Source organism: Ahaetulla prasina, chromosome 4, assembly GCF_028640845.1.
Source record: "Ahaetulla prasina isolate Xishuangbanna chromosome 4, ASM2864084v1, whole genome shotgun sequence".
Lineage (NCBI taxonomy): Eukaryota > Metazoa > Chordata > Lepidosauria > Squamata > Colubridae > Ahaetulla > Ahaetulla prasina.
In genome coordinates, this window is record NC_080542.1 from 10,313,767 (window position 1) to 10,341,619 (window position 27,853).

At 45.5% G+C, this 27,853-nt stretch overlaps 1 protein-coding gene across 2 annotated transcripts; it reads right to left on the reverse strand.

The window, feature by feature from the left end:
- Positions 1–27,778, reverse strand: ABHD4 (abhydrolase domain containing 4, N-acyl phospholipase B). 2 transcript variants are annotated; one of them, XM_058182327.1, is made up of 7 exons: positions 27,650–27,778; positions 14,920–15,008; positions 11,361–11,736; positions 9,429–9,583; positions 7,424–7,535; positions 3,732–3,918; positions 1–1,844 (listed from the first exon to the last, which is right to left on the reverse strand). In XM_058182327.1, exons 1-7 carry the CDS (start codon positions 27,670–27,672, stop codon positions 1,755–1,757), a joined length of 1,032 nt encoding a protein of 343 aa, XP_058038310.1. In that variant the 5' UTR covers positions 27,673–27,778; the 3' UTR covers positions 1–1,754. The 2 variants fall into 2 exon arrangements, with proteins under 2 accessions (XP_058038310.1, XP_058038309.1); XM_058182326.1 differs by lacking the exon at positions 1–1,844 and adding an exon at positions 20,291–20,406 and having other exon boundaries at positions 3,663–3,918; positions 27,650–27,755.
- Positions 27,779–27,853: the final 75 nt, after the last annotated feature.

Consider the following 27,853-nt stretch of genomic DNA (forward strand, 5'->3'; position numbering starts at 1 on the left):
GCAGGTTTTTGAGGCCGGGCGTATGCGCGGAAGGCGCTCGCTCAAGCAAAGTGCATGTCCAGAAGGCTGGGCGCATGCACGGATGGTGTGCGTTTGTGGCGAACCGGTGGTTAAAGATAAGTGAAGCCCACCTCTGTTCCAAACCCAGACCCAGATGTTCCTCACGTTAAGATACTTTTAGCATCACGAATGTGCAAACAAGGTCGAGGGTCAAATACAGGGCCTAAGTACGGGGCTAACTCTTAAATATCTTCTATTTGGAGCAGGATCCTTAAATCATTTTCCGAGCCAGGTTCTCCCCTAGTTTTGGAAGGGCCTGCAGATCCATCTTGAAGCCACGGCTCATCATCTCGAGGTTCTAAAAGTGAGGATTTCCTTTTATCTCCATCCCCATCTTTGAAACATGAACCATCCCTTCTGGATTCAATAAGCTTCGGTTCCAGACCGTTGGTCATATTCACGCCTGTTTTTCAACGGTATTACACACCCCGTCCTGAAAAAGCTCTCTTATCAAGCTTGGATGTGATTCACACTTCCAAGGAAATAGAACTATGTGTCATATGGAGAAGAGAAGTATCTCATGAACTTGGGGGGGGGGGGGTGTCAGATGGAGCTCAGGTTTTCTCAATTATTTTGGGAACGAGCTGGCCTCAAGATACGTTCTTTACCGAGCGCAAAACAAGTCCTGAAGAACTGGAGAAACTCAAAAGACAAAAATGAGTATTTGGTGCCTCCAACTAAATGCTCCCGAATTCAAAGCCACTTAAATTCTACCCAGTTTGCACGTTCCAAAGAGAATTGCTTGGCCGCTTCTTGGATTTAAGTTTGGGCCCAAGATTTTTAGGTTACGGAGTATAACGTGGGAAATAGGTACGGCCACATCATGCAGGAGAAAGAGGTCAGATGCAGACATGACAGTAAAAGGATCTCAGTCTCTCTCTCATCGTCTCTCCGAAATATATCTGATTTAAGGACATCTCCTCATACTTAGAGCACATCGTCCTCCATTTCCAGCAATCACTCAGGGGAGGCTCTGAAGCTCCCCCTAGTGGTTCTGAGGGTCATCTATAAAAGAGTTTTGTGCATTGCCTGAAGCTTCATTGACAGAGACGTCTCGGCCACGTTGAATTAATAGAATCTCTTTTTCAGAAAAAAAATATATATAGATAAATTCTGCAACTAACAAGTTTATCCCCAAAGGCACCAAGTATCTAGGATCATCTAGCAAGGAAGTCATAGAGATTCAAAATAGCTTTTTACCGGCAGAATCCAAACATAAGTTCGCCTTTAAAATACACAAAGTTAAGGAGGGACCACGGGTAGGATGAAGGAGAATGAGGAGGAGGAGGAGGAATAAAATTGGGAGCGGGGACTGTCGTCGGAACCAACGACCCGAGGAACCAGCGTCGAAACGCGAGGATGTGGCGTAAATCAAAACCAAGACCAAAACATTAGCAGGAGAGAGAGAGAAAATAAATAGAACGGTCAGGCTTGGATTAACCCAAAACAGGCGATCTGCAACCTTTAAGTAGAAAGATGATTCCAAGGGATTGAAAGGGAGAAAGGGAGGGAGGGGAGTGCAGGCTGGACAGCAGAGATCCCTGGAGATCCATCCACAGTCAGAGATCCACAGGGATTTCAGTTTCGGCTCCCCGAGGGCACGGGAAGCGGCGTGCGCCTTCTGCGTCTCCCCGCCGCTGAGCGATAAGGTGGCAGGATTTAAGAGCTAGTTTTTCACTCTGGTTCGGGGCGGGTCAGTCCACGGAGTCGCAGATTTGTTCCACCGCGGTGTTGAAGGCCCGGGGTTGGTCAGCGTAGACGTGGTGGGAGGCTCCGGGGATGGCCTGGAGAGGAGCAGGACGAAAGAGGAACAGCCAATGATGCTCAGCTGGGGATAGATGTTATTTAACATATGGCCCGTTCCCGTCGCATTTCGATAGAAACGCCAAAGGTGTGTGTTTTGTTTTGTTTTTCCCAGGAACCAACTGGACTTTTCTTGGTTTTTTTTTCCCTCTGAAGATGTTTCGCTCCTCATCCAAGAAGCTTCTTCAGCTCTGGCTGACTGGATGGTGGGGAACGGAAGGATTTATATTCCTAGCTAGGAATATAAATCCTTCCGTTCCCCACCATCCAGTCAGAGCTGAGAAGCTTCTTGGAAGAGGAGTGAAACAAGAAAAACAAGAAAAGTCCAGGTGAGAGAGGGACGGAGAGGGAGGGGACGGAGGGAGAGAGAGGGAGGAATGGGGAGGGAGAGAGAGGAAGGGAGGGGGAGAAAGAGAGGGAGTGGGAGGAAAAGGGAGAGAGAGGAAGGGAGGGAGAGAGGGAAGAGGGAGGGAGGGAGAGAGAGAGAGGGAAAGAGAGAGGGGAGAGAGAGAAGGAGGGAGGAAGAGACAGGGAGGAGGAGAGGAAGGAAGGGAGAGAGAGAGAGGGAAAGATAGGGAGGGAGGGGTAGGGAGCAAGAGAGAGGAGAGAAAGGGAGGAATGGGAGAGAGAGAGAGGAGGGAGAAAGGGAGGAAGAGAAGAAGGAGGGAGGAGAGGAAGGAAGGAGAGAGGAAAGAGAGGAAGGGGAGGAGCAAGAGAAAGAGGGAGGGTGAGAGGGAAAGTGGGAGGAGGAATGGGGAGGGAGAGAGAGAGGGGAGGAAAAGGGAGGAGAGAGAGAGGAAGAAGAAGGAGGAGAGAGGGAAAGACAGGAGGGCAGGGAGGGAACAAGAGGGAGGGAGAGGGGGAGGGAGGGAGGGAGGGAGGGAGGGGGAGGGAGAGAGGGAAACAGAGGGAGGGAGGGAGAGGGAGAGAAAGAAGGAGAGAGGGAGGGAGTGGGAGAGAGAGGGAAAAGGTGGGACACAATGAATTTTATGCCTGATGTCCATGTTTATAGAAGCCCCATTCTCTGGGCCAAGGTCTTACCATGTCATTAACGTAGCATCCTGGCCGTAGGTACCTGACCTTCTCCCCAGTGCTGGTATCGATCCAGGAGTTGGCTCCGTAGATGAGGGTGATGGGCAAGTCACGCCGAATCATGTGGATGCGTTGCAACATGGGACGGCGGGCCCATCCGAGGGATTCGGTCATGGCCTTGAACGCTGCCTCTCCACTGATGCGGGGAAAAAAGGAAGAGAGGAAGGGAGGGAGAGAGGGAAGAGGGAGGAGAGAGAGAGAGAGGAAAGAGAGAGAGGAGAGAGAAAGAAGGAGGGAGGAAGAGACAGGGAGGAGGGAGAGGAAGGAAGGGGAGGAGAGAGGAAAGATAGGGAGGGAGGGGTAGGGAGCAAGAGAGAGGAGAGAAAGGGAGGGAATGGGAGAGAGAGAGAGAGGGAGGGAGAAAGGGAGGAAGAGAAGAAGGAGGGAGGAGAGGAAGGAAGGGAGAGGAAGGAGGGAGGGAGGAGGAGAGAGGAAGGGAGGGAGAGGGAGGGAGAGAGGAAAGAGAGAGGAGGAATGGGGAGGGAGAGAGAGAGGGAGGGAAAAAGGGAGGGAGAGAGAGAGAGGAAGAAGAAGGGAGGGAGAGAGGGAAAGACAGGGAGGGCAGGGGAGGGAACAAGAGGGAGGGAGAGGGGGAGGGAGGGAGGGAGGGAGGGAGAGAGGGGGAGGGAGAGAGGGAAACAGAGGGAGGGAGGGAGAGGGAGAGAAAGAAGGAGAGAGGGAGGGAGTGGGAGAGAGAGGGAAAAGGTGGGACACAATGAATTTTATGCCTGATGTCCATGTTTATAGAAGCCCCATTCTCTGGGCCAAGGTCTTACCATGTCATTAACGTAGCATCCTGGCCGTAGGTACCTGACCTTCTCCCCAGTGCTGGTATCGATCCAGGAGTTGGCTCCGTAGATGAGGGTGATGGGCAAGTCACGCCGAATCATGTGGATGCGTTGCAACATGGGACGGCGGGCCCATCCGAGGGATTCGGTCATGGCCTTGAACGCTGCCTCTCCACTGATGCGGGGAAAAAAGGAAGAGAGGACATATGTCTGTGGAGATTCCCAGTCATCCCAGATCATGGTTGCCCCAAGGAAGCACCGGGGCTTTCCAGTTTTTTCTCTGACGTCCAGATTCACTGAACAACCATCTGACTAACTTAACAAACGCAACGATTCAGTTTAACAACCCTGGCAAGAAAAGTCGTAAAACGGGGCATAAAACTCACTTCACAAACGTTACTGTCAGTTTTGGAAGGCAATTTTCTCTTTTGCTTCTTAACTGCCACATATTTTAGCTGGGGAAGTTGGGAGGGGGTTGTTGTTGGAGCAGTAGAAAGTTAGTCATAACAACATTTCATATTCAAGGACTTTTGCCTGTGTCTGACGGAGACTGCCTGAAGATTGTATCCAATTGAGTGTGAAGAGTTGATTGGACAATGTGATGAACCTGTGGGTGTCGGGCAGGGCTGTGAACTATCAACTGGGTGTGGAAAACCTGGAAGCTTTCAGTTTTGGGTTTTCCCAGCTGTGCCAACATGACATCTCTAATAAATTGGAACTTTGAGGAACCTCAAGCCTCAGAGCTTTATTTCGCTGGGGGTGTTCCTTGGACATTTACACTTAGCAACATACATTTTGGGCTCAATTGCGGTCATCCCTTGACTACCTGTGCTGATATTTCACTGGCTTATCACCATCTCAATGCCACATCTTCACAGCTATTAGACTGGGGCCTGTCTAGTCCTCTGTGGCCATCGTTCAAGCAGGATGCTTCTGTTTTGTTTTTAAAAAAGTTTTGTATTTTGAATACATTAAGACACAAGGCAAACATACAACATTTATATAAAGGTAAAGGTAAAGGCTCCCCTCGCACATATGTGCTAGCCGTTGCCGACTCTAGGGGGCAGTGCTCATCTCCATTTCAAAGCCGAAGAGCCAGCACTGTCCGAAGACATCTGCGTGGTCATGTGGCCGGCATGACTCAACACCAAAGGCGCATAGAACACTGTTACCTTCCCACCAAAGGGGGTCCCTATTTTTTCTACTTGCATTTTTACATGCTTTCGAAACTGCTAGGTTGCCAAAAGCTGGGACAAGTAACGGGAGCTCACCCCATTACATGGCAGCACTAGGGATTCGAACCGCTGATCTGCCGACCTTTCGATCGATAAGCTCAACGTCCTAGCCCCTGAGCCACCACGTCCCTTTATATACAATCACTACTTATACATATATTTTTTTATTGAAAAAGTTTTTACAAAAATTTTCACACCCCTTTCCCCCCCCCACTCCATCTCCTCCCCCCTCCCTCCAAAACCACCCCCCTCCCCCCTCGACTTCCCAGAACAAACACAAGGTATAGTTCAAAAGAAAAAACAATCATTCGCTAAATTTTCCCTAACACAAATTATAATCCTCCCCTTCTTCTCAAATCCTAACTTCCCCCATACAAATCAAAGAGAAATACATCCTAATCATTCAAAAGCAATCTGATATCTCTTAATCTGATATCTATTTTGCGTATATTCAATCCATTTTTTCCGTTCAGTTAGATATTTTTCTTGTGTAGTGTCTTTCAAAAAGGCTGAGATTTTAGACCTTTCGATCGACAAGCTCAACGTCCTAGCCCGAGCCACCGCATCCCTTTATATACAATCACTATTATATACATTTATATACATATCACTATTTCTTATCAGCTATTCAAAGCGGTCCTTTCTTACTACTTATACATGTTTTAATTTCTATCTTATTTGACTTTTATATTATCGATCTTCCTTTATTTCATCTACATTTTACCCCGTTGTTCAATTTTCAGTATCTTTCCTATTTTCCAACCATTCATACCATCGACACCAGACCTTAGAATATTCTGTATCCTCTTTGACTTCTTTTGTGAGTTTATCCATCTCTGCGCATTCTAGGATTGTCTTAATTAAACCTTCGTCTGTTGATGAGTTCTCCTTCTTCCAATTTTGCGCGTAAGCTATACGTGCTGCAAGAGGTGGGTTTCAGAAGGTTCTGTTGTGCCTCGCCCGCCCTCCTCTCCGCAGCTGGGCCCTTCCCATCTCCTGCTATCTGAGTCAGAGTCTGATAATGAAGAGGAATGGCCTGGCATGCCTCCAGCCCCCAACCCTGGCACCATGCCTGGACAGAATGTCAGGAATGAGCAAACAAGCCTCCCTTCTGCAGCGTGTGAGCACAAAGCCAGCCACGTGCTAGAATTGCCGGCAGCAGATCAGGAGGACGGAAAGTCACAGTGGACAGATCCCTGCTTCCAGAGAATGGAGAGGCGATGTCAGCAAAAGGAAGGGAGGGGCAGGCCTGGATAAGTGCTGAGTCATGGAGCCACACCCCATGGCCTATATAAAAGACCAGCTTGAGTCAAGCAATTTGAGTCAAGCAAAGTCTCATCTGGGTTGCTGAAGTCACACCTTGGATTCCTGCCTGCCCTGAGAACTCTGACAGGAATTTGGCAAAGCTGCAGGGGCTTCGTGGCCTCGCTTGATACAGACTTCCCAGACCCGGCCGTCGGAGGGGGAGGGGGACACAACAGGTTCTGACCAGTTCTGGAGAACCGGTAGCGGAAATTTTGAGTAGTTTGGAGAACTGGTAGTAAAAATTTTGACTGGCCCCGCCCCATATACTTTCTGCCTCTCAGGTCCGAGCTGATGGGGAGGATATGGGGATTTTGCAGTAACCTTCCCCTGGATTGGGGAGGTAATGGACATTTTATAGTATCCTTCCCCTGCCACCCCCACCAAACTGCACCCACAGAACCGGTAGTAAAAGTTTTTGAACCCACCACTGATATGCTGCTGTTAATATGCGTAGTATTAAGTATTGTATATCATTTGTATAGTTTTATGTTGGGATCCATAACAAGAATTGTTCTGGCTCTCCCTTTATTGATTCCTGTACTATCTCCTCTGACCACTTTTTGATTTTAGCCCAGAATTGTTTTGCCACCGGACAGGTCCACCAGAGATGATAGTATGTTCCATAGTTACCCTTACATTTCTAACACTTTGATGAGTTACTAGGGAACATCTTTGCTATTCTAGCTGGTGGAAGGTGCCATCTGTGAAACATTTTCATCTGGTTTTCCTTTTATGCTGTCGATATTGTCAATTTCATGTTTGTTCTCCACATCTTTTCCCACTTCTCTAGTTCTATTGTACGATTAAAGTTTCTTGCCCATTTAATCATAGTTTCTTTCACTATTTCCTCTTCCATTTTATACCGTAACAGAAAATTATATGTTTTACTAATTAATTTTTGGTCCTTCCCATATATTATTTTATCAAATTCATTCTGCTCCAATTGTATCTGATTAGTCTATATATAGACTAGTCTATATATAGACTAGAATATATCTTCTATATATTTTAATCTAATTTGGAAGTACGTCCACCATTCGACTTCCCTATTCAAATCTGTGGCCATCACTCAAGCAGGATGCTTCTTAACTGGGACCACAGTTAACCAGAAAGCCACGTCGATGGACGGGGCTCCCTCACCTCGGCGTCTGGGCGTTGCAGTGGTAGATGTATTCAGAGATGGTATCATCGTCAAAAAAATTGGCAAACTTCTGCTTAAAATCTGGACGGAACCGCTGGACTAGCCCAGGACCTAGAGAAAAAAGGGGGATACTTAGTAGGGGTCAAGTTCACCTTCAAATTTCTAGGTTCTACCATATTGCAAGATCTAAAGTGGACAGCTAACATCAAAAACATCATCAAAAAAGCCCAACAAAGAATGTTCTTTCTGCACCAACTCACAAAGCTCCAACTGCCCAAGGAACTGCTGATCCAGTTCTACAGAGGAATTATTGAGTCTGTCATCTGCACCTCCATAACTGTCTGGTTCGGTTCTGCAACCCAACAAGACAGACACAGACTTCAGAGGATCATTAGAACTGCAGGAAAAAACAATGGCTACCAACCTGCCTTCTATTGAGGACCTGTATACTGCACGAATCAAAAAGAGAGCTGTGAAAATATTTACAGATCCCTCACATCCTGGACATAAATTGTTTCAACTCCTACCCTCAAAACGACGGTATAGAGCACTGCACACCAAGACAACTAGACACAAGAACAGTTTTTTCCCGAACGCCATCACTCTGCTAAACAAATAATTCCCTCAACACTGTCAAACTATTGACTAAATCTGCACTATTATTAATTTTCTTATCGTTCCCATCACCCATCTCCTCCCACTTATGACTGTATGACTGTAACTTTGTTGTTTGTATCCGTACGATTTATATTGATATTGTTTCCTGATTGCTTATTTGTACCTACAACTATCATTGTTGTAACTTAGAATTGTTGATGAAGGTATCTTTTCTTTTATGTACACTGAGAGCATATGCACCAAGACAAATTCCTTGTGTGTCCAATCACACTTGGCCAATAAAATTCTATTCTATTCTATTTTGCTTCTGAAGTTATTCTTTGGATAATTTTGGATAACTGTGGAAAAAGTTCAAAGAAGAGCAGCTAAGATGATCAAAGGCCTGGAGACTTAAAACAGATGAAGAAAGGCTGCAGGATTTGGGTTTGGCTAGCCTAAAGAAAAGAAGATTTGGGGTGACAGGATAGCAGTGTTCCAATATTTGAGGGGCTGCCACAAAGAAGAGGGGGGTCAACTTATTCTCCAAAGCACCAGAAGGCAGGACAAGAAACAATGGTTGGAAATGAACTAAAGAGAGAAGCCACCTGGAATTCAGGAGAAACTTCCTATAAGAGTGAGGACAATTAACCAGTGGAACAGCTTGCCTCCAGAAATCATGGGTGCTCTATCACTGGAGGTTTTTAAAAAGGGACTAGATCAGGGGTAGTCAACCTTTTTATACCTACCGCCCATTTTTATATCTCTGTTAATAGTAAGATTTTCTAACCGTCCACCAGTTCCATAGTAATGCGCCGTGTATCGTCGTCTGCACATGCCTCTCGCGCATCGTGGATTGGGTTTGGGGGTGGGGGATGCTGGCTACCAGCTCTGTTTGTCTGTTACAGCTGGGTGGTGTGGGGGGAGATGCGCGAGCTATTCTGGGACGAGGCTCTTTGTTTGTGGTCGCACTATAGCGCCATTTAGTTTCACTTACGTAACGTGAACTAAACTTATGCGCAGGTGATACAAATAGTATATTTTCAGAAATTTAAAGTGTCACGGGGAATTTTATGAAAACGTTTTTAAATAATGCTATGAATTTTTTTAAAAAGTCAATTAAATTAAAAAAAAAGGAAAGTGCTTCAGTATTGGACAAAACCCTTACCGCCCACCATGAAAGCTGCAACGCCCACTAGTGGACGGTAGGGACCAGGTTGACTACCACTGGACTAGGTAGTCACTTATCTGAAGACCTCCAAGTTTCTTTTTCTATTATTTCTATTTCTATTATTCCTTGATTCTAATTTTAATTCTAATTCTACTCTATTCTACTCTATTCTGTTGAGAAAGACCACTCCAAACTCTTTGCCAAGTTTGATTCAAAATCTTCTGCCCAATTTCACTCACCCCAAGGTCCTGCAACTCGAAGGACGGCCAGAGGGTTGGACCGTCCCAACACAGTAGCTACAGCCTTGATCCAAGTTGGAGCAGTACGGACCTGAGCTGGATCAGATGGTCGTGTGGGGAAGCCCCAAGGATCCACCAGGATTAGATGTTTCACCCTAACAAGAAGGGATAAAATGCAAATGACACACGCTCCAGTGGAATATGACCAACGTCAATACAGTAACCAATGTAGGAGGAAAAAGTGTTTCTGTACTGATATAGAATGGAATGGAATGGAATGGAATGGAATAGAATAGAATAGAATAGAATAGAACAGAACAGAACAGAACAAGAAAGAGAATGGAATGGAATGGAATGGATGGAATGGAATGGAATAGAATAGAATAGAATAAGACAGGGAATGGAACGGAACGGAACAGAATAAGAAAGGGAATCGAATGGAATGGAACAGAACAGAACAGAACAGAACAGAACAATACAGAACAAGAAAGGGAATGGAATGGAATAGAATAGAACAGAATAAGACAGGGAATGGAATGGAATGGAACGGAACGGAACTGAACAGAACAGAATAAGAAAGGGAATGGAATGGAATGGAATGGAATGGAATAGAATAGAATAGAATAGAATAGAATAGAATAGAATAGAATAGAATAGAATAGAATAGAATAGAATAGAATAGAATAGGACAGGGAATGGAACGGAACGGAAAAGAATAGAAGAAGAAAGGGAAGGGAATGGAATGGAATGAAATGGAATAGAATAGAATAGAATAGAATAGAATAGAATAGAATAAGACAGGGAATGGAACGGAACAGAACAGAATAAGAAAGGGAGTGGAGTGGAGTGGAGTGGAGTGGAGTGGAGTGGAGTGGAGTAGAGTAGAGTAGAGTAGAGTAGAGTAGAGTAGAGTAGAGTAGAGTAGAATAGAATAGAATAGAATAGGTGATTGGCCCAAAGTTACTCAGGTAACTTTCATGCCTAAGGCGGGACTAGAACTCACTGCCTCCTGGGGATTGGCTCAAAGTCCCCAAGTTGGCTTTCATGGCTAAGTCAGGACATGAACTCACAGTCCCCTGCTTTCTAATCCATGCCTTAACCCCTAGACCAAACTGGCTCTTTAAGAAGCAAAAACAGGCCCAGGTTTTGGATCCACTCAACCTGAGATGCAAAAAGGATCTTAGTGAACCATTTGCACTTGTACGTAAACACACACACACACAAGTCACACTGTGTTCCTCTTGACTTAGAAACAGCTCTTGGAGTCCCAGAGAGCTCACTAGAGGAGCAAGCCCAAGGGGGAAGTGATTGAACCTATACCGCATTTCCCCGAAAATAAGACACTGTCTTATAATTTTTTGCGCCCCGAAATAAGTGTTTAGCCTTATTTTCGGGGAGGTCTTATTATTTTGGGGCGTGTGACGCAAGACAAGGCTCCTCTTGCCGTCTTACCTGATTTACAGCTCTGTCTCCCTAACCCTAACCCAGGGGTCAGCAACCTGCGGCTCTGGAGCCACATGTGGCTCTTTCATCCCTCTGCTGCGGCTCCGTTGCTGGTCGGCTCCACAATTGATAGGGCTTTTGGTTAGGACAGGTAGAGGAAAAGGGATGGCAAGCTAGGAGGAGACTCTACGGTGGGGGAACCGGACTTCTGGTCGGCAAAGGAAAAAGGATGCTGCACTAGGAGGAGACTGTGATGGGGGAACTGGATTTCCGGTCGCTCCAGAATTGAAATGGGGGCTTCTGGTTAGGATCTTTGTGGCTCTTTGAGTGTTTAAGGTTGCCGACCCCTGCTCTAACCAGAGGAAATGGTGGGGACTGGCTTCACATGCGCTTAAATATTTTGGGGAGGACGTATTTTTGAGGGAGGTCTTATTTTCGGGAAAACATGGTAGGAATGTGATTATCTGGGAACCAGGTAGATGAACTTACCTCTCCGGGTACTGTAAGCTATACGAGGCTGCCAGGAACCCGCCCAAGCTGTGGCCCAGCAAGATCATGTTGGGGATGCCCATCTCCTCGCGCCAGGCCTCGATGGAGCTCACAAAGGCTTCCTCGGCCCCTTGGGCGTCATTGGGGAACGGCGGGCGAGAGCTGCGTCCGAAGCCCAGGAGGTCAAAGGCGTGGAGGGGACGGCGGTGGCTTAGCGAGTCCAGGTTGAGAATCCAGAGCCCGATGCCGCCCCCAAAGCCGTGCACCATCACCAAAGGGGTACGTCCCTTGCCCCATTGTGGAGACAGTGAGATGGTCCAGATCTTGGCCTGGTTCGGGAGAGGCACGTAGCGGGCCACAAAGCGGTTCTGGAGGCCTGGGGAAAACGAAGGAGAAGCGAGGGCTTTAAGCAAGTAAGGGACAAACCATCTCGAAATCCAGTGGTTCCAGTTGCTGGGAAACCCAGAAGAACAGGAAGTATCCGGTAGAGGACGAGATTCAGGATCTGGGGGGTGACATATTAGAATTCAGATAGTTCTTGACTTACGACTCCAACTGAGCCCCAAATTCTGCGTCAGCTTTGGAAGCCATACTAAGCCGGAAGCTTCTGTGCTGCCACTTTCTCATGTGTGGGAAAGTAGGAGTGAGGGGGTTAGTAGAGGGGTTGTCTTTAGACATAATAGCATTCTTCCTGTCGGTCAAGGTCAGGCCGATCCTGCATCTGGAGAAGAAGTGGTTGGAGTGCTGTCTCAAGATGGGATGGTTGGTGATTGGAGCACGTGATCGACCGAGGAGTCAGGGGATGGTTTGGTTTTTTTTTGATCTCTCAGATTCAGGTTTTCCCAGATGTGCCAGTTTACCTATCCTAGTAAATAGAACTTTGAAAGACACGTGCTTCGGAGTTTTTACTTGGAGTTGGTGTTTTTTTCTGGAACGCTGATATTCCGTTGCTGAGTGAGACCGTTGCTAAGAGAGTTTTGCCCCAACCTTTCTGATGGTGCAGTGGTTAGAATGCAGTACTGCAGGCTACTTCTGCTGACTGCAATTTGGCAGATCGAATCTCACCAGGCTCAAGGTTGACTAAGCCTTCCATCCTTTCCGAGGCTGGTAAAATGAGGACTCAGATTGTTGGGGGCAAGAGGCTGACTCTGTAAACCGCTTAGAGAGGGGCTGTAAAAGCACCGTATATAAGCCTAAGCGCTATTGCTATTGCTTTCTGGCCACAATTGTTAAGTGAATCACTGCAATTATTAAGTTAGGAACTTAAGGTCGCAAAAGAGGATCGCGTGACCCCAGGGACACTGCAACCGTCAAAAACACGAGTCAATTGACAAGAATCTGAATTTTAGTTACAATACCCTGTATTCTGTTCTGGGAAGTCTCGGGAGGGGGGGGGAAATGGGGGGGGAAGGGGAAGACTATAAATTGATTGGTTGCCATTGTACAGGAATAATGGTAGAATTAAACAAGTTGGAATGGTGTAAAGTCGGGACTGCTCGGTAACCACTCCCGAAGGGAAAGGGTAAGGAAAGAGGAGTAAAGAAGGAAGAAAGTAGGTAGGCAGGTGGGTAGGTAGGAAAGAAGGGAGGGAGAAGAAAGGATAGGAGGAGAAGAAGGAGGAGAAGCTAGAGGGTTAGAAAGGATGGTAGTGAGAAGTGGGAAAGAGGAGGGGAAGTAGGAAAGCGAGGAGAAGGATGGTGGGGAAAGTTGAATAAGGATGAGAAGGGAAGAAAGGATTAAGGGAGGGAGTGGCGGTCGAGCAGCCCTGATTGAGTATAATTTGAGTATAGGATTGATTGTTGGATAAGTGATTGTATTGTACACTGGTTAAATTGTGGGAATTATTATGGAAAACAAAAATTTTGCCATTAAAAAAAAAAAAGAATCTGAATTTTGATCACGTGGCCATGGAGATGTGGCAATGGTCATAAGCAATGAAAAACACTTTGTAACTTTGAATGTTCACTAAATGGACTGTTGGAAGTCGAGAACGACCTGTATCCAAAGGGCTGTCACACACAGGAGCGGGTCAACCTATTCTCCAAAGCACCTGAAGGCAGGACAAGAAGCAATGGATGGAAACTTATCAAGGGGTGGAAAATCGAGAACTGAGAATAAATTAATCAGTGGAACAACTTGCCTCCAGAAGTTGTGAATGCTCCAACGCTGGAAGTTTTTATGAAGATATTGGATAACCATTTGCCTGAAGTGGTCTAGGGTGTCCTGCCTAAGCAGGGGGTTGGATTAGAAGACCTCCAAGGTCCCCTTCCAACTCTGTTATTCTATTCTAACACATGGTAATGTTACCAGGCATTGATCCCCGAGGATCGGAAAGACTTTGCGTCGGCTTCCTTACTCTGATTAATTAACATCATCCTCTCTTTTGGTGGAAGTTTTTAAGAAGAGATTGGAGAGTCATTTGTCTGAAATGGTATAAAGCAGTGATGGCTAACCTTTTTGCCACCGCGTGCCAGGAGGGGAGGATGGAGGGGGGATCATGCACACGCGTGCCCACATCCATAATTATATGCGGCCCGCCCCCGCGTATGCACATGTGACCCCCCCACCCACTCCTAGCACACGATGGCCCGGTAGGCCCGTTTTTCTCTCACACCTGGCTCCAGAGCCTCTCTATGAGTCTGGGGAGGGCAAAAATGGCTTTCCTCATCCTGCCGGAGGCCCTCCAGAAGCCAGAAATGGCTCATATATCAACTTCTGGTTGGACAGGAACTGACGTTTTTTACAGCCATTTCTAATTGGTTTACAGAATCAGCATATTGCCCCCAAAATTCTGGGGCCTCATTTTACTGATCTCAGAAGGATGCAAGGCTGAGTCCCTCAGAATTGAACTCCTGAAGAGTGGGTTAGTACTGCATTCTAACCACTGCACCACCACAGCTCTTATAAGGTGTTGCGGCCCAACGGAGCTGGCAGCAGATTCGGACAGTGAGGAGGTTGGGGAGGAACATGGGCCAGTCCTGGAGTCTGGGGAAGGGCTCTGATGTGGGCTCTGTGTCAGAGGCAGAGAGGGTCCAGGGCCAGATGCCAGTTATCGGCTCCTTCAGAGTCAGACATCAGTGAGGCAAACCAACAGCTCGAGCCTGTTCTCAGTGTGCACATGCGCAGAGTTGCCAGACGAAGGAAACAGCTAAAGAACAAGGGTCGACTGAGGAGTAAAACCACAGGTAGACGATGAATGGCCCCTCCCAGAGGGAATAAAAGAGGAGCGAAAGGGGAGTGGAGTTTGCAGGAGACAATCAGTTTGCCTAATTGGTTCGTGACTCTCCGAGATTCTTTGCCAACTTTTGAAGATATCGGCCTGGCAGCTTTCCAAACCAGATAAGGTCTGTGACTGTAAATTCTCCCTTGAAAGACTTTGCTGAAGGTGAATGGGAGGAATTCACTGTTTATTTAATAAAAGAGGTTTTGTCGGGACCAGGATTCTGCTTCGTGCTTTTTGGGGAAGCCTAGGTCAGAACTTAAGGGATCTTCCTTGGTGACGCTTGACAAGGAGATGAGACCCACCCACCCAAAATGAGCAGAAAAAAATCGTTCTTACACTGCAGGATCCGAGCTTCCACATTCTTGAGGTGGGACATAGATGTGGGCCGCCAGGCTGGCAACCAACCACCTAGCCAGCCTTGGGACCTGTAGGAAGAAAAGGAGACCACGAGGAGAGCATGGTTAGAACTATCAAGCAAAGATGGAAAAAGGACGAGAGGCAGTCAAATGGTCATTGGTCCAATCAGCAAAAGAGGGCTGTTTTCAAGAACCGGCTCTCACAACATTGTGATACCCAAAAGCTCAAATTTGGCCCCAGGCTGGGAAGAAAAGAATGAGAATAATTACAATTAAATGAAGAAGCTAAAAGAATCTTCCCAATTTGAAGTTTCCTTCAAATAGTTGCAATTCCAACTTCATTATTAAATGATTACACAGACATACACAGAGATACACGTTACATTTTGATAATTTACATCCATTTGTTACTTTCAAGGTTAATTTTTTTCTTTTCATTTCCTTTGGGCTAGGTAACTTCATCGAGAATTAATCTATCTATTAGGCATGTGTATGTTATTACTTGTCTTCTCAAAGTGTATTTTTGAGGTTTAATGGCTAATAACAAAACTTTTTTTAGAACTTTTTTTTCAAGTTAATCATATTCCACTGCTGGAATGGCTTCGGAATAGGCCAGACCTTAACCCAATGGAAAATCTATGGAGCCGACTAAAGAAACTTGTTAGTCAGAAGCGACCCAGCAATAAAACCCAGTTAATAGAAGCAATCCTTCAATCTTGGTTTCACATTATAACAACTGCAGAACTCCATGGGAAGACGTTGTAAGGCCGTAATTCATGCTAAAAGTTACCAACTAAGTATTAACTGACATGGTGATCATTTTTGTATATCTCATTTTTTCCTACATGTTTCACTTTTCTTCTTTATACTATATCTAAGAGCAAATCCTTCATAAAAGTTATTGCATTACATTCTTGATTAAATTATCTTTCCATCGATATATAATTTTATGATACTACTCCGAAAAACAGTGGTGTTATTAGTTTTAGAAAATACACGTTTCCCAAAAGGTTTTCCACAATTTTAGCCATTACTGTATATATATATATTTGAAGGACAATGCATTATTTTTATTTGTTATATTAGCTGTATTTATAAACCTTTATTTCTAGAGTTATCAAGATTGTCAATTTGTCTTGCAAGCCCATAGATAAATTCTCCTACTACAGTCATCCAGTAAAGCATATGAAGTTGGAATTTGAAGTTCGATCTTCTCCAGCTTAATGTGATAATGGTGTGAACTAGTGGTGAAATCCTTTTTTTTTTACTGCTGGTTCTGCGGGCATGGCTTGGTGGGCGTGGCAGGGAAAGGATGTTACAAAATCTCCATTCCCACCCTACTCTGGGGCCAGCCAGAGGTGGTATTTCCCGGTTCTCCAAACTACTCAAAATTTCAGCTACTGGTTCTCCAAACTGCTCAAAATTTCCGCTACCAGTTCTCCAAAACCTGTCAGAATCTGCTGGATTTCACTGCTGGTGTGAACCATAATCCAAGAAAAGAAAACATTGAAACTACCATCCTTGGAAAACGGTGAAAATCCACCACAGCCCTCTGAGGAAACACCTGGCTTTGAAAATGCCAACCATGTCATAACCAACATCATTCCGCATTTCATTTCTATAACCATTTTGGGGTGTTGGAAGAAATATCCTTTTGGGTTCAGTTCCAAGTGGGGAAAAACATACTGGAAACATGGTGGCTGATTGGAAAGATGGTTTAACGTTGAACAGGACCACATGGGTGTTGAGGTCCTGGGCAAAAAACAAGGCAGAGATGCTGAGAGTGCCTGGGTTTAATGTCCTCTGTTGGGCTTGGAATTTGAGCTTGTGTTTTGATTGGTTGTCATACTCCCATGGGACCACCCAGAGGTAACTTTGTAGGTTGTCTGTGTCCCAGGTTTGGTTGACCCTTGCTGGGTGATGATGTAATGAAAGGACTTTGGGCAATTCCAGGGGTGAAATGCTCCCAGTTAGGACTGGATTGCGCGATCCGGTAGCGATGGGGGGCGGGTAGTTCGGAGAACTGGTAGCAAAAATCCCTGGCACCCCCCCCCCACCGCCCATGCCTCACTGTTCCTCTTCTCTGTCCCTGAAGCTCTCGGTGGTGATATAGCTGCAAATGGCCTTAAATGACTGCCATGGCACTTCAAAGGGCCGCACTACAGCTGTTCAGCGTTGTAGGCGGCTAGTAGACCGGTGCCTCTATTTTTAAAGAAGGTAGACCAGTGCGCTCCCAAAAAAAGGCAATTAGTAGACCGGTGCCTCTATTTTTAAAGAGATTTCTGTGTTTCTGTGGTGTTTCACTCTAACTACACAAACACACAAAATCTCACAAAGCTGTATATGGCATTTTGTGTGTGTGTGTGTGTGTGTGTGTGTGTGAGTTGTGTTGTGTTGTAGTGTGTGTGTGTGTGTAAAGTGTGAAAGTTGGTTTTTGAGCTTTTTGTGGCTGTGTGCGGTTCCTGCTTGTTGCAGGGGCCACTTTGGGTGAGGTGCAGCTGCTTTTACATTGTGTGTGAGTCAGTTGTGTTGTGTTGTGTGTGTGTAAAGTGTGAAAGTTGGTTTTTGGTACCTCTTTATTGTTTTGTATACTTTATTGTTTTTATTATTTATTGTTATTGGCCATGCCCACCCAGTCATCTGACCACAAAGCCACACCCACCAATTAAGCCACGGCCAAAGAACCGGTAGGGAAAATTTTTAGATTTCACCCTGGGCAATTCCTACTATGGCTCTGCTTGAAGGAGGTAGATCTTTGTTATGCAAAATGGTCCTTAATGACTCATTGACAAAGATGTGGGTGGCTGAGTTTCTGCCTCCCTTTTAGGGGAAATATTCTGCCCTTTTAATATTTCCTAAAATATCTCATTTTCCTAGGTGGGTGCTAACTTCCTACAGGGGAGAGAAGGTCCAGTCCTCCCTTAATGACTGGTCACTTAATGATGGTTCAAAGTTATAATGGTCCTCCTCAGAGTTGTTTATTTTATTTAGAAAATGTATATACATTGATTTAAAGTGATTCATGCATTCATTGATTTATAATACTTATACAAGTTTAAACTGATATTTAAATTTACAAATTTAAATAACTCCTTAGAGTTATTTATTTTTTATATATATTGAGAGTATTTCTATAAATTTAAATTTATATTGCCGCTTACTCGCACATGGCGACTCAAGGCGGCTTACAAGAAGACATGAGAGCCCAATATAAAAGAAATAAAAACAAAAATAATAAAATAACACCCCAACACACACATTCATACCAGCCATTTAATGCAGGAGTCACTTTGCGGGCTGAGGAATTCTGGGAGTTGAAGTCCACAAGTCCACAAGTCTTATACGACAACGAGTATGCGTGTGTGTGTGTTTTTTTGTCACAGTCAGAACTCTGGGACCAGGTTTTAATTATCCAGAGCAGGATAGAGCCCATTAAATCAGGGGTCTCCAACTTTGCCAAGACCCCTGATTTAATGGGCTCTATCCTGCTCTGGGTAATTAAAACGTGGTCCCAGAGTTCTGACTGTGACAAAAACACACACACACACATACTCGTTGTTGTATAATCATATTGTGGGCGCTTAGCAACTGACCCATATGTATAGTCATTTGCCTGTCCTGTAGTCATGTGACTACAATTTTTTGGCATTTTTAAAAAAAAACGGTTTCCGGCATGAACTTCTTGCAAAAAAAAACCAAAAACCTTTCACTGAAGAAAATGGGTTTGGTTAACAACTGCGATGTTTGTGTTAACAATTGCAGAGCTCAATTAATGACTGCAGTGTTTTTAACAACCACTGGGGTGGGGAGGAGTCGCAAAACCACATGTTGATCCGCTTAATAATAATAATAATAATAATAATATTTTAATTTGTATACCGCCCTTCTCCCAAAGGACTCAGGGTGGTTAACAGCCAGATAAAATAACAGTCAAGACACATACAATATACTAAAAACAATAATTAAAAAACTTATTAAATTTGGCCCAAATTTTAAAATACTTTCAAACCCTATAAAACTAATTTAAATTTAAAACCCATAAAATCATCTAAAAAATTAAAATTCAAGCCAGTCCAGCTTGAGAGAATAGATATGTCTTAAGTTTGCGGCGAAAGGTCCGAAGGTCAGGTAGTTGTCGGAGTCCAGGGGGAAGTTCGTTCCACAGGGTGGGAGCCCCCATAGAGAAGACCCTCCCCCTGGGGGCTGCCAGCCGACATTGCTTGGCTGACGGCACCCTAAGGAGTCCCTCCCTGTGAGAGCGCACGGGTTGGTGGGAGGTACAAGATGGCAGTAGGCGGTCCCGTAAGTAACCCGGTCATGACTGACATGACTGAAATTCCTGGCTCAATATCAGTCGTAAGTCGAAGACTACTTGTAGTGAGCTTCAAGGCAGAGATATGAATCCGAGTCCCTCAACTTGATGCTTTATTTGGAAGAGGACACCACAATCTTTAATAAGAGCTGCCACAGGTGGCCTAGAGGTAAAGACGCTCGCCTCCCACTCGGAAGGTTGGGAGTTCAATCCTAGGCAGCAATATATGTTTCTGTTCTGTCCCCCCTCACCTCTGTCCAAGCGATAGCTTAATTAGCCGGCAGTATCAGCTCCGACAGCAAACTAGCGAGCGTCTGCCAAGTGACTCTCCCTTGATGCCGATGAGTCACCCAGGAACAAACAGTACTTCAGCTCTAGTTAAGCAGTTGATTTGCCTGCTACGAAGAGGCATAGCAGCCCCCTCTGGTTTTATATCCTGTGGGGTGTGGCTCCATAACTCAGCACTTCCTAGGCATGCCCCACCCCCGCCTCTCCTGCCTATGAAACCTAGGGTCCAGCCAGGCCTGATTGCCATCAGCTGGATCTAGAGATGTGGCCTGGGGGTGGGGAAAGAGTCAGGGGACGGAGGCCTCGTTATCTCTCCCACCTGGCCTGCCTCTGGCTCCTGGAGCTGAGCCAGGGAAGCCGGTGCTCCCGAGGTAAGTCCTGATGGCCCTTCCCCCTCACTTTCTGGCAGGGGATTCGGCTCGGGGGGGGGGGGCACAGACACAACATTTTCTCTATGAGGGCGTAAGGAGAAAATATCTGCTACGAACTCCGCGTGGGCATCAGGAAGGGCATCCGGCTAGTAAATGCTCAGCTCTATTCAGTCACCCCAATCTCACCCCAAAGCAAGGTATTATTACACGGTTGTAAAAAGTAAAAAAAAAAAAAAAGCTACAATCCATTATATGAGTCCCAAAGCGGCACCATTGCTCAGAGCAGAGCTGGTGAACGTGGCCTCCTTCCTTCTCCAGCTGTGTCCAGCAACTGCACAGGTGGGTGGGCAATGCATGCACATCTGCACACAGATGCAAACCTCTGCAAAGGTCAGCCTGGTCAGCCAGAAAGGGGAGGGTCTTCCACGCAAAGACACAAGTGTGGCAAGATGTGTGCAGCAGAGTCTTCCTTCTTTATCTCTGGCCTGTTCTCTCTCTATCCGATTTGCAGTGGGAAAGAGGGAAACAATGAATGACTTATGCTACACAACTTGCGGTTTCAGACAATAAAGCACAAGCTGTCCCCAGGGCGTTTTGGCATGGCAGGCATACGAATGAATTAAATTCTCAGTTTGTATATGCGCCCTATTGAAACTTTTTAATGCTGAGCTCAACACAGGGAGGGAGGGAGGGAGGGAGGAAGGAAGGAACAGAGAGAATAAAGGGAGGGAGGATCAGAGAGAAGGATGGATGGATGGGTGGATAGAAGGGAGAGAGGGGGAAAGGAAGGAAGGATCGAAGAATGAAGAAAGATCAGAGAGAAGGAGGGAGGCGAGGGAGGCGAGGGAGGGGGGAAGGAAGGAAGGAAAAAAGGAAGAAGGAAGGAAAAGAGATAGGTAGGCAGGTAGGTACGTAGGTAGGAAAGAAGGAAAGACCAGAGAGAATGGAGGGAGGGAGGATCAGAGAGAAGAATGGATGGAGGGATGATGGAGGGAAGGGGATTGAAAGAAGGAAGGAAGGATCAGAGAGTATGAAGGGAGGGAGGATCAGAGAGAAGTGGAGGGAGGGAGGAAGAAAAGAAAGGGCAGGGAGCGAGGAGGAAAGGAAGGAAGGAAGAAAGGATGAATGGAGGGAGAGGAAGGATTGATGGAGGGATGATGGAGGGAATGGGGTTGAGGGGTAGAGGAAGGACGGACGGACGGAAGGAAGGAAGGAAGGAAGGAAGGAAGGAAGGAAGGAAGGAAGGATCGGAGAGAATGAAGGGAGGGAGGATCAGAGAGAAGGATGGATGGAGGGATGATGGAGGGATGGGGATTGAGGGGGAAGGAAGGAAGGAAGGTATCAGAGAGAATGAAGCGAGGGAGGATCAGAGAGAAGGATGGATGGATGGAAAGAAGGAAGTTAAGATTCACTATTTTTTAAAAAGAAGCAATTAACCAGTGCATCTGAATCATATAGGTAGTCCCCAGCCTACATCCACAAAAGACACCAGCGTTCCCGTCGCTAAGAAAGGCAGCTGTTAAGTCAGCGCCACTCAGTGTTATGATATTGTTTGAAACCACTGTTCAGAAAATCATTGCCGTTGTTAAGTGAGTCACCCCGTTGTTAAGCAAATCTGGCTATCCCCCATTGACTGCTTGCCAGGAGCCGGCTAGGAAGGTCGCCAAACGACAATCTCACGATCCCAAGATGTTGCAATTTTTGTAAGGACAGGTAGCCTTCGACTTACGACCACGGCTGAGGTGGCCAAGACATTTGTTAAGTGAGTTTTGCCACGTTTGATGACCTTCCTTGCCACAGTTGTTCAGTGAATCACTGCAGTCGTTCAGTTAGTCGCAGGGTTGTGTTAAGCGAATCCGGCTTCCCACAGTGACTTTGCTCGTCAGAAGGTCCCAAAAGGGGATTGCAAATCTCCGGAAGATTGTTGACGGTCATAAATACAAGCCAATTGCCAAGGAATGTCTGACAGAAGTGGTTTTCAGCCGGTTCATACCGGTTCGGGTGAACCGGTAGTGGAAATCGCCTGCCCACCTGCCCCAGCTCTATGCTGTCCTATTTAGGCTGGGCGCATGCACGGAAGGTGCGCTGTTGTGACTCCAGCCCCCGAACCTGGCCCCATGCCCAAAAGTGACTCCGAGAGTGAGGGGGAAGGGCCGGTAAGGCTTACCTCGGGAGCACCGATTCCTGTGGCTCGGCTCCAGGAGCCAGAACCAGACCAGTCGGAGGACGTAATGAGGCTGTCATACCCTGACTCCTCCCTTCCCCAGGCTACGCCTTCAGACCCAGCTGATAATAATAATCAAGCTTGGCTTGACCCGCGCTTCAGAAGATTAGAGAGGCGGCGTCATCAAAGGGAATCACAGGATATATAAGGAGCTTTGGGACTGCTCTCATTCCACGGGAAGCAAAAATTAGCTGAACTGTTTCAAAGAGAGCTGAAAGTCTTACTCTGTGAGTCATTTGTTTGAACTTTGACAGGCAGCTGCGATTTCTCTGCCAGGACTGATAAGAGCCGTGAATCCACTGGCTGAAGGCCAGCTCGTCACTCCAAAGTGGGGAAGGAGACAGAACATGCGCGAGCAAAGCGCATGCACAAAAGGCTGGGAGCAGGTGCGACGCCCACCGCTGATGTCTGAATTTTGATCACGTAACTTATAGGGATGCCACAAGGGCCTCAAGCGTGGAAAAGAGTCACTTTTTTACACTGTCGTAACTTCAAACGGTCACTAAATAAAACGGTTGTAAATCGAGGACTTTCCGGTACACGCCAGTAGACCAAGCACCCAAATTTGGATCTCGGACTATGGAGTTGCTACAACGGACTTACGGGCGAGAACTGGGCATCCGTTACTTTTTTTTCAGGGCTGTTGTAACTAGTCGAAAACCCTCAGCTCAGGCAGCAAACCCTATACCACTTCAGACAAATGGCTGCCCAATCTTTTCTTTAAAACATCCAGAATTGGAGCACCCGTAACATCTGGAGGCAAGCAGTTCCACAGATTAATTGTTCTGTCAAGGAATTTCTCCTTAGTTCTAGGTTGGTTATCTCCTTGATAAGTTCCCGTCTGTTATTTCTTGTCTGGTGTTTTGGAAAATAGCCTTGACTGTCTCTTCTTTGTGGCTGCCCCTCAAATATCGGAACGCGGCTATCCTACCATCCCACAGTCCTTCTTTTCATGACACTAAACCAGACGTCTTCAAACTTGGCGGCTTTAAGACTTGCGGACTTCAACTCCCAGAATTATCCAGCAAGCAGTTCCACAGATTAATTGTTCTGTCAAGGAATTTCTCCTTAGTTCTAGGTTGGTTATCTCCTTGATAAGTTCCCGTCTGTTATTTCTTGTCTGGTGTTTTGGAAAATAGCCTTGACTGTCTCTTCTTTGTGGCTGCCCCTCAAATATCGGAACGCGGCTATCCTATCATCCCACAGTCCTTCTTTTCATGACACTAGACCAGGGGTCTTCAAATTTGGCGGCTTTAAGTCTTGCGGACTTCAACTCCCAGAATTCTCCAGCCACGTGGCTGGAGAATTCTGGGAGTTGAAGTCCGCAAGTCTTAAAGCTGCCAAGTTTGAAGACCTCTGCACTAGACATATACTCAAATTCCTGCAATTCCTAATTATTGATGACTTTTATTATTTTTACGAATAATTCAAGGGGGGGGGAGCAAACGTTATCAAACCCACCTTCCTTCCTCCTCCTATCTTCCTCCATAACTACAACCCTGGGAGATTTTAAACATTATAAAGGCCTCTGAGCATATCTGGAGTATTTTTTCTCCCCTTTCGCAACTTGAAAAGAGTTTCTCAGTTTGGGTTTGACTTCCTGCTTTTTCCCCCTTAGAAACGAAACCGGGTTGGTTTACAGAAAGGACGGCCGGTTTCGCCTAAGGCTTGGGCGGAAGAACCAGCAGACGCTAAAATTATTCTTCCTGCAATTTTTTTTTTTAATTTAGCAAGGCAGAAAGGTCCCTGTCTCCGTGGGAAGGAAAACAAAAAACAAAAAACCACAGATATCCTAGCAACAGAAAATAATGTGTAGGGCAGCGTTTAAAGTCATTTTATTGAAACCCAGGGGACCCAGATCCAAAGCTAGCTGCCCTCTTTTCTTTGCCTTTTTAAACTGTTTGGGGCTAGCTTTTGTGAAGTTTTCATTTTGTCCGCGCCAGTCCCCCAGCGCAGGCCTCTTCTTGGCATTTTCTAGAAGCTGGCATGGCAGCGGATAAAGTTGGCTGCATTTCTTACCCGCCAGCTTTTACTGACAAAGGCAAGCCTTAATCCTCAAATCTTCACAACCCAGCATTACGGCTGAGAAATCAAAGATGGGAGAGTTAGGACAAACTCTTTGAAGAAAGCATATTCGACTGTCTTTTATAAAGTCTCAAAGCCTCCCGGGGATCTCTCCCGCCACCAATTTTCACAAGGAGTTCAACACCCATCATAATAAATAACAATTATTATAATTGTAGCTGGTCTCATACACAGCCAGCCGGATACTTATAGACTGGATTTGGTATTTTTATCCATCCGCCTATCGAGTCCTTCGGAAGGAACTGGCTTCGGCTAATGTTGTTTGATAATATTAAAGGTTATGAATAGTTAGAACAATTAACCAGTGGTACAACTTGCCTCCAGAAGCTGTGGGTTCTGAGGTTTTTAAGAGGAGACTGGACAACCATTTGTCTGAAGTGGTATAGTGCCTCCTGCTTAAGCGGGGAGTTAGACTAGATGACCTCCAAGGCCTTTTCCAACTCTGTTATTCTGTAAGCTGTTCCAACTAAAGCTACTTTTTGTAATTGGCTGATGATTTTGTCAATGCCCAGAGCTGATGTTCCAAATGTTTTAGGATTTTATCTAGCTTATTACTATTGGCACTTTGTTTTTTAAAGTATTTTTTAAAATATTTTTTTCTCCCCATTATTTTTATCAATTACTCAAGGTAGTGAACATAGCCCATATGCCTTCCTCCTCCTATTTTCCCCAGAACAACCACCCTGTGAGGTGGGTCTGGCTGAGAAGGAGTGGGCCAAAGTCACTCAGCTGGCTTTCATGCCTAAGGCAAAATTAGAACTCACGGTCTCCTAGTTTCCACTAAATCACTTCTCTTTCATATATATATTTATTTTATACATACATTATATATGTTTATGTATGTTATAGCATGTATTGTGTGTGTTTGGGTAGATATACACTTTCTTTTTGGCGCAGGCAATAGAATTTCATTTTTCATGTGCTCGCAGGAAAAAAAAATGACTGTTATCTTAATTTCATTCCTTTAGCTTGCTTTCTTTTGCCACAAATCTTACTACTTCTGTTAGCAGGTTTTTTTTTTTATATTGTTATTATTTCTCCAGTTCTTTTTCTGGTCTCCAAATGCTGCTACATCCACTTTTCATCTGCTCAACAATTTTTAAGCCGGCTACGTTATGCAACAGGTGTGTTTGTCTGTTTGAATTTTAGAGTTCCGGAGCACTTTCGCTTCTTCATTTTCTATCATTTATCTCCATCATCAATTGACATGTTTTAACAGCTCCCTCATCCACTGCCAAAGACAGTTTAAAAAACTGGTTATGGTTTAAACGTTTTCTGCTTTCCCCCCCCCCCCCATCACAATTATAATCACCCCTTGTATCTTTATTTTAGAATTTGTACCCTATGACTATCATTAAGTGTTGTAAGTGTTGTACCTTGATGAAGGTATCTTTTCTTTCATGTGCACTGAGAGCATATGCACCAAGACAAATTCCTTGTGTGTCCAATCACTCTTGGCCAGTAACAAATTCTATTCTATTCTATTCTATCTTTATGTCTTTACACTGAGATCATATGCACCAAAGACAAATTCCTTGTGTGTCCAATCACACTTCGTCAATAAAAAATTCTATTCTATTCTATTCTATCTTTATGTACGTTAAGAGCATATGCACCAAGACAAATTCCTTGTATGTCCAATCACACTTGGTCAATAAAAAATTCTATTCTATTCTATTCTATTCTATTCTATTCTATTCTATTCTATCTTTATGTCTTTACACTGAGATCATATGCACCAAAGACAAATTCCTTGTGTGTCCAATCACACTTCGTCAATAAAAAATTCTATTCTATTCTATTCTATCTTTATGTACATTAAGAGCATATGCACCAAGACAAATTCCTTGTGTGTCCAATCACACTTGGTCAATAAAAAATTCTATTCTATTCTATTCTATTCTATTCTATTCTATTCTATTCTATCTTTATGTACACTGAGATCTTATGCACCAAGACAAATTCCTTGTGTGTCCAATCACACTTGGCCAATAACAAATTCTGTTCTGTTCTGTTCTGTTCTGTTCTGTTCTGTTCTGTTCTGTTCTGTTCTATTCTATTCTATCTTTATGTACACTGAGGGCATATGCACCATGACAAAGATGATTAGGGGACTGGAGGATAAAACATATGAAGAACGGTTGCAGGAACTGGGTATGTCTAGTTTAACAAAAAGAAGGACTAGGGGAGACATGATAGCTGTGTTCCAATATCTCAGGGGCTGCCACAAAGAAGAGGGAGTCAGGCTGTTCACCAAAGCACCTGAGGGTAGAACAAGAAGCAATGGGTGGAAACTGGTCAAAGAAAGAAGCAACTTAGAACTAAGGAGAAATTTCCTGACAGTTAGAACAATTAATAAGTGGAACGACTTGCCTTCAGAAGTTGTGAATGCTCCAACACTGGAAATTTTTAAGAAAATGTTGGATAACCATCTGACTGAGATGGTGTAGGGTTTCCTGCCTGGGCAGCGGGTTGGACTAGAAGGCCTCCAAGGTCCCTTCCAACTCTGATGTTATGTTATGTTATGTTATGTTAATTCCTTGTTGTCCACTTGGTCAATAAAAAATTCTATTCTATTCTATTCTATCTTTATGTACACTGAGAGCCAAAGGGCCGGCGCAACGTGTAATGTGTTCACACTGGTGCAATAGACCTGGGGGTCGTTAATATAATTTATCGGGTTCAGGATTTTCTGTCTTCACTGCGGGTTGTGTTGTGTTGGGGGGACAGGAGTGCACTGAAAGAGCTCAACCAATCTCATGGTTGTGCACGGGCAGTAAAAGATTTGGACTTTGAAAGACAACTTTCTCAGGCGTCCAATCGCACTTGACCGATAAAGAATTCTATCCCGTTTTATTCTACGAGAATTCGCCCTCCTGTGTTTGCTGTCCCTTCCTGCATTGCTGGGCAGTATTGTCACCTGTTTCAAAGCGAAGAGTTTTGTAACCGTGACTCAGGATTGAAGCGTGCGTGCGGGGGGGGGGGGGGCCTGGGGGGCCCGGAAGCAAAACTGCACACCACACCGCACCACAACAATCAAAGAGGCCAGAAGCTGTGCCAACTAGGAAGGCAAATAAACACACACACACCCAAAAAAAGTGCAAATTGGGGACAACACAGCAAAGAATCAAACACAGGAGAAATATTCAGCAGATTACAATCCACGCTCCACAAATACACAAGTTACACAACCTGGGGCTTAAAGCAACAATCAGTGGAGCCTGCTTTTCTCCTGCCATCAGCTTTGGACAAAGGATCCTTCCAGATGTTGCAAGGGGAATCTGGTGCTTCCTTCCCCCTCCCCCCACTTTGGGGAAGACCCTCCCCCTCCCCTAGGAAACCCCAAAAATGTGGGGGCAGCCCTCCCCACACACACCCATCAGGTCCTCCCTCCCCTTCCCACCCTTTGGAAAGCCGTCCCCGGACTTACGACGGCTCAAGGTCTTCCTCCATGGCTCCTCAAGCAGGAACGCATCGCAACAGCTGGGCGGGGAAGGCGGGGTCTTTCAGAACGGGGGGCGTGCCCAGCTTCTGGCAAGGGGCGGGGCGGGGCTTACATTTTATGAATGGGGTTGGGGCGGTTGTGAAAAAGCGAATGGAGGGGATGGCGGGTGGGGGGGCGGTTGTGGAACGT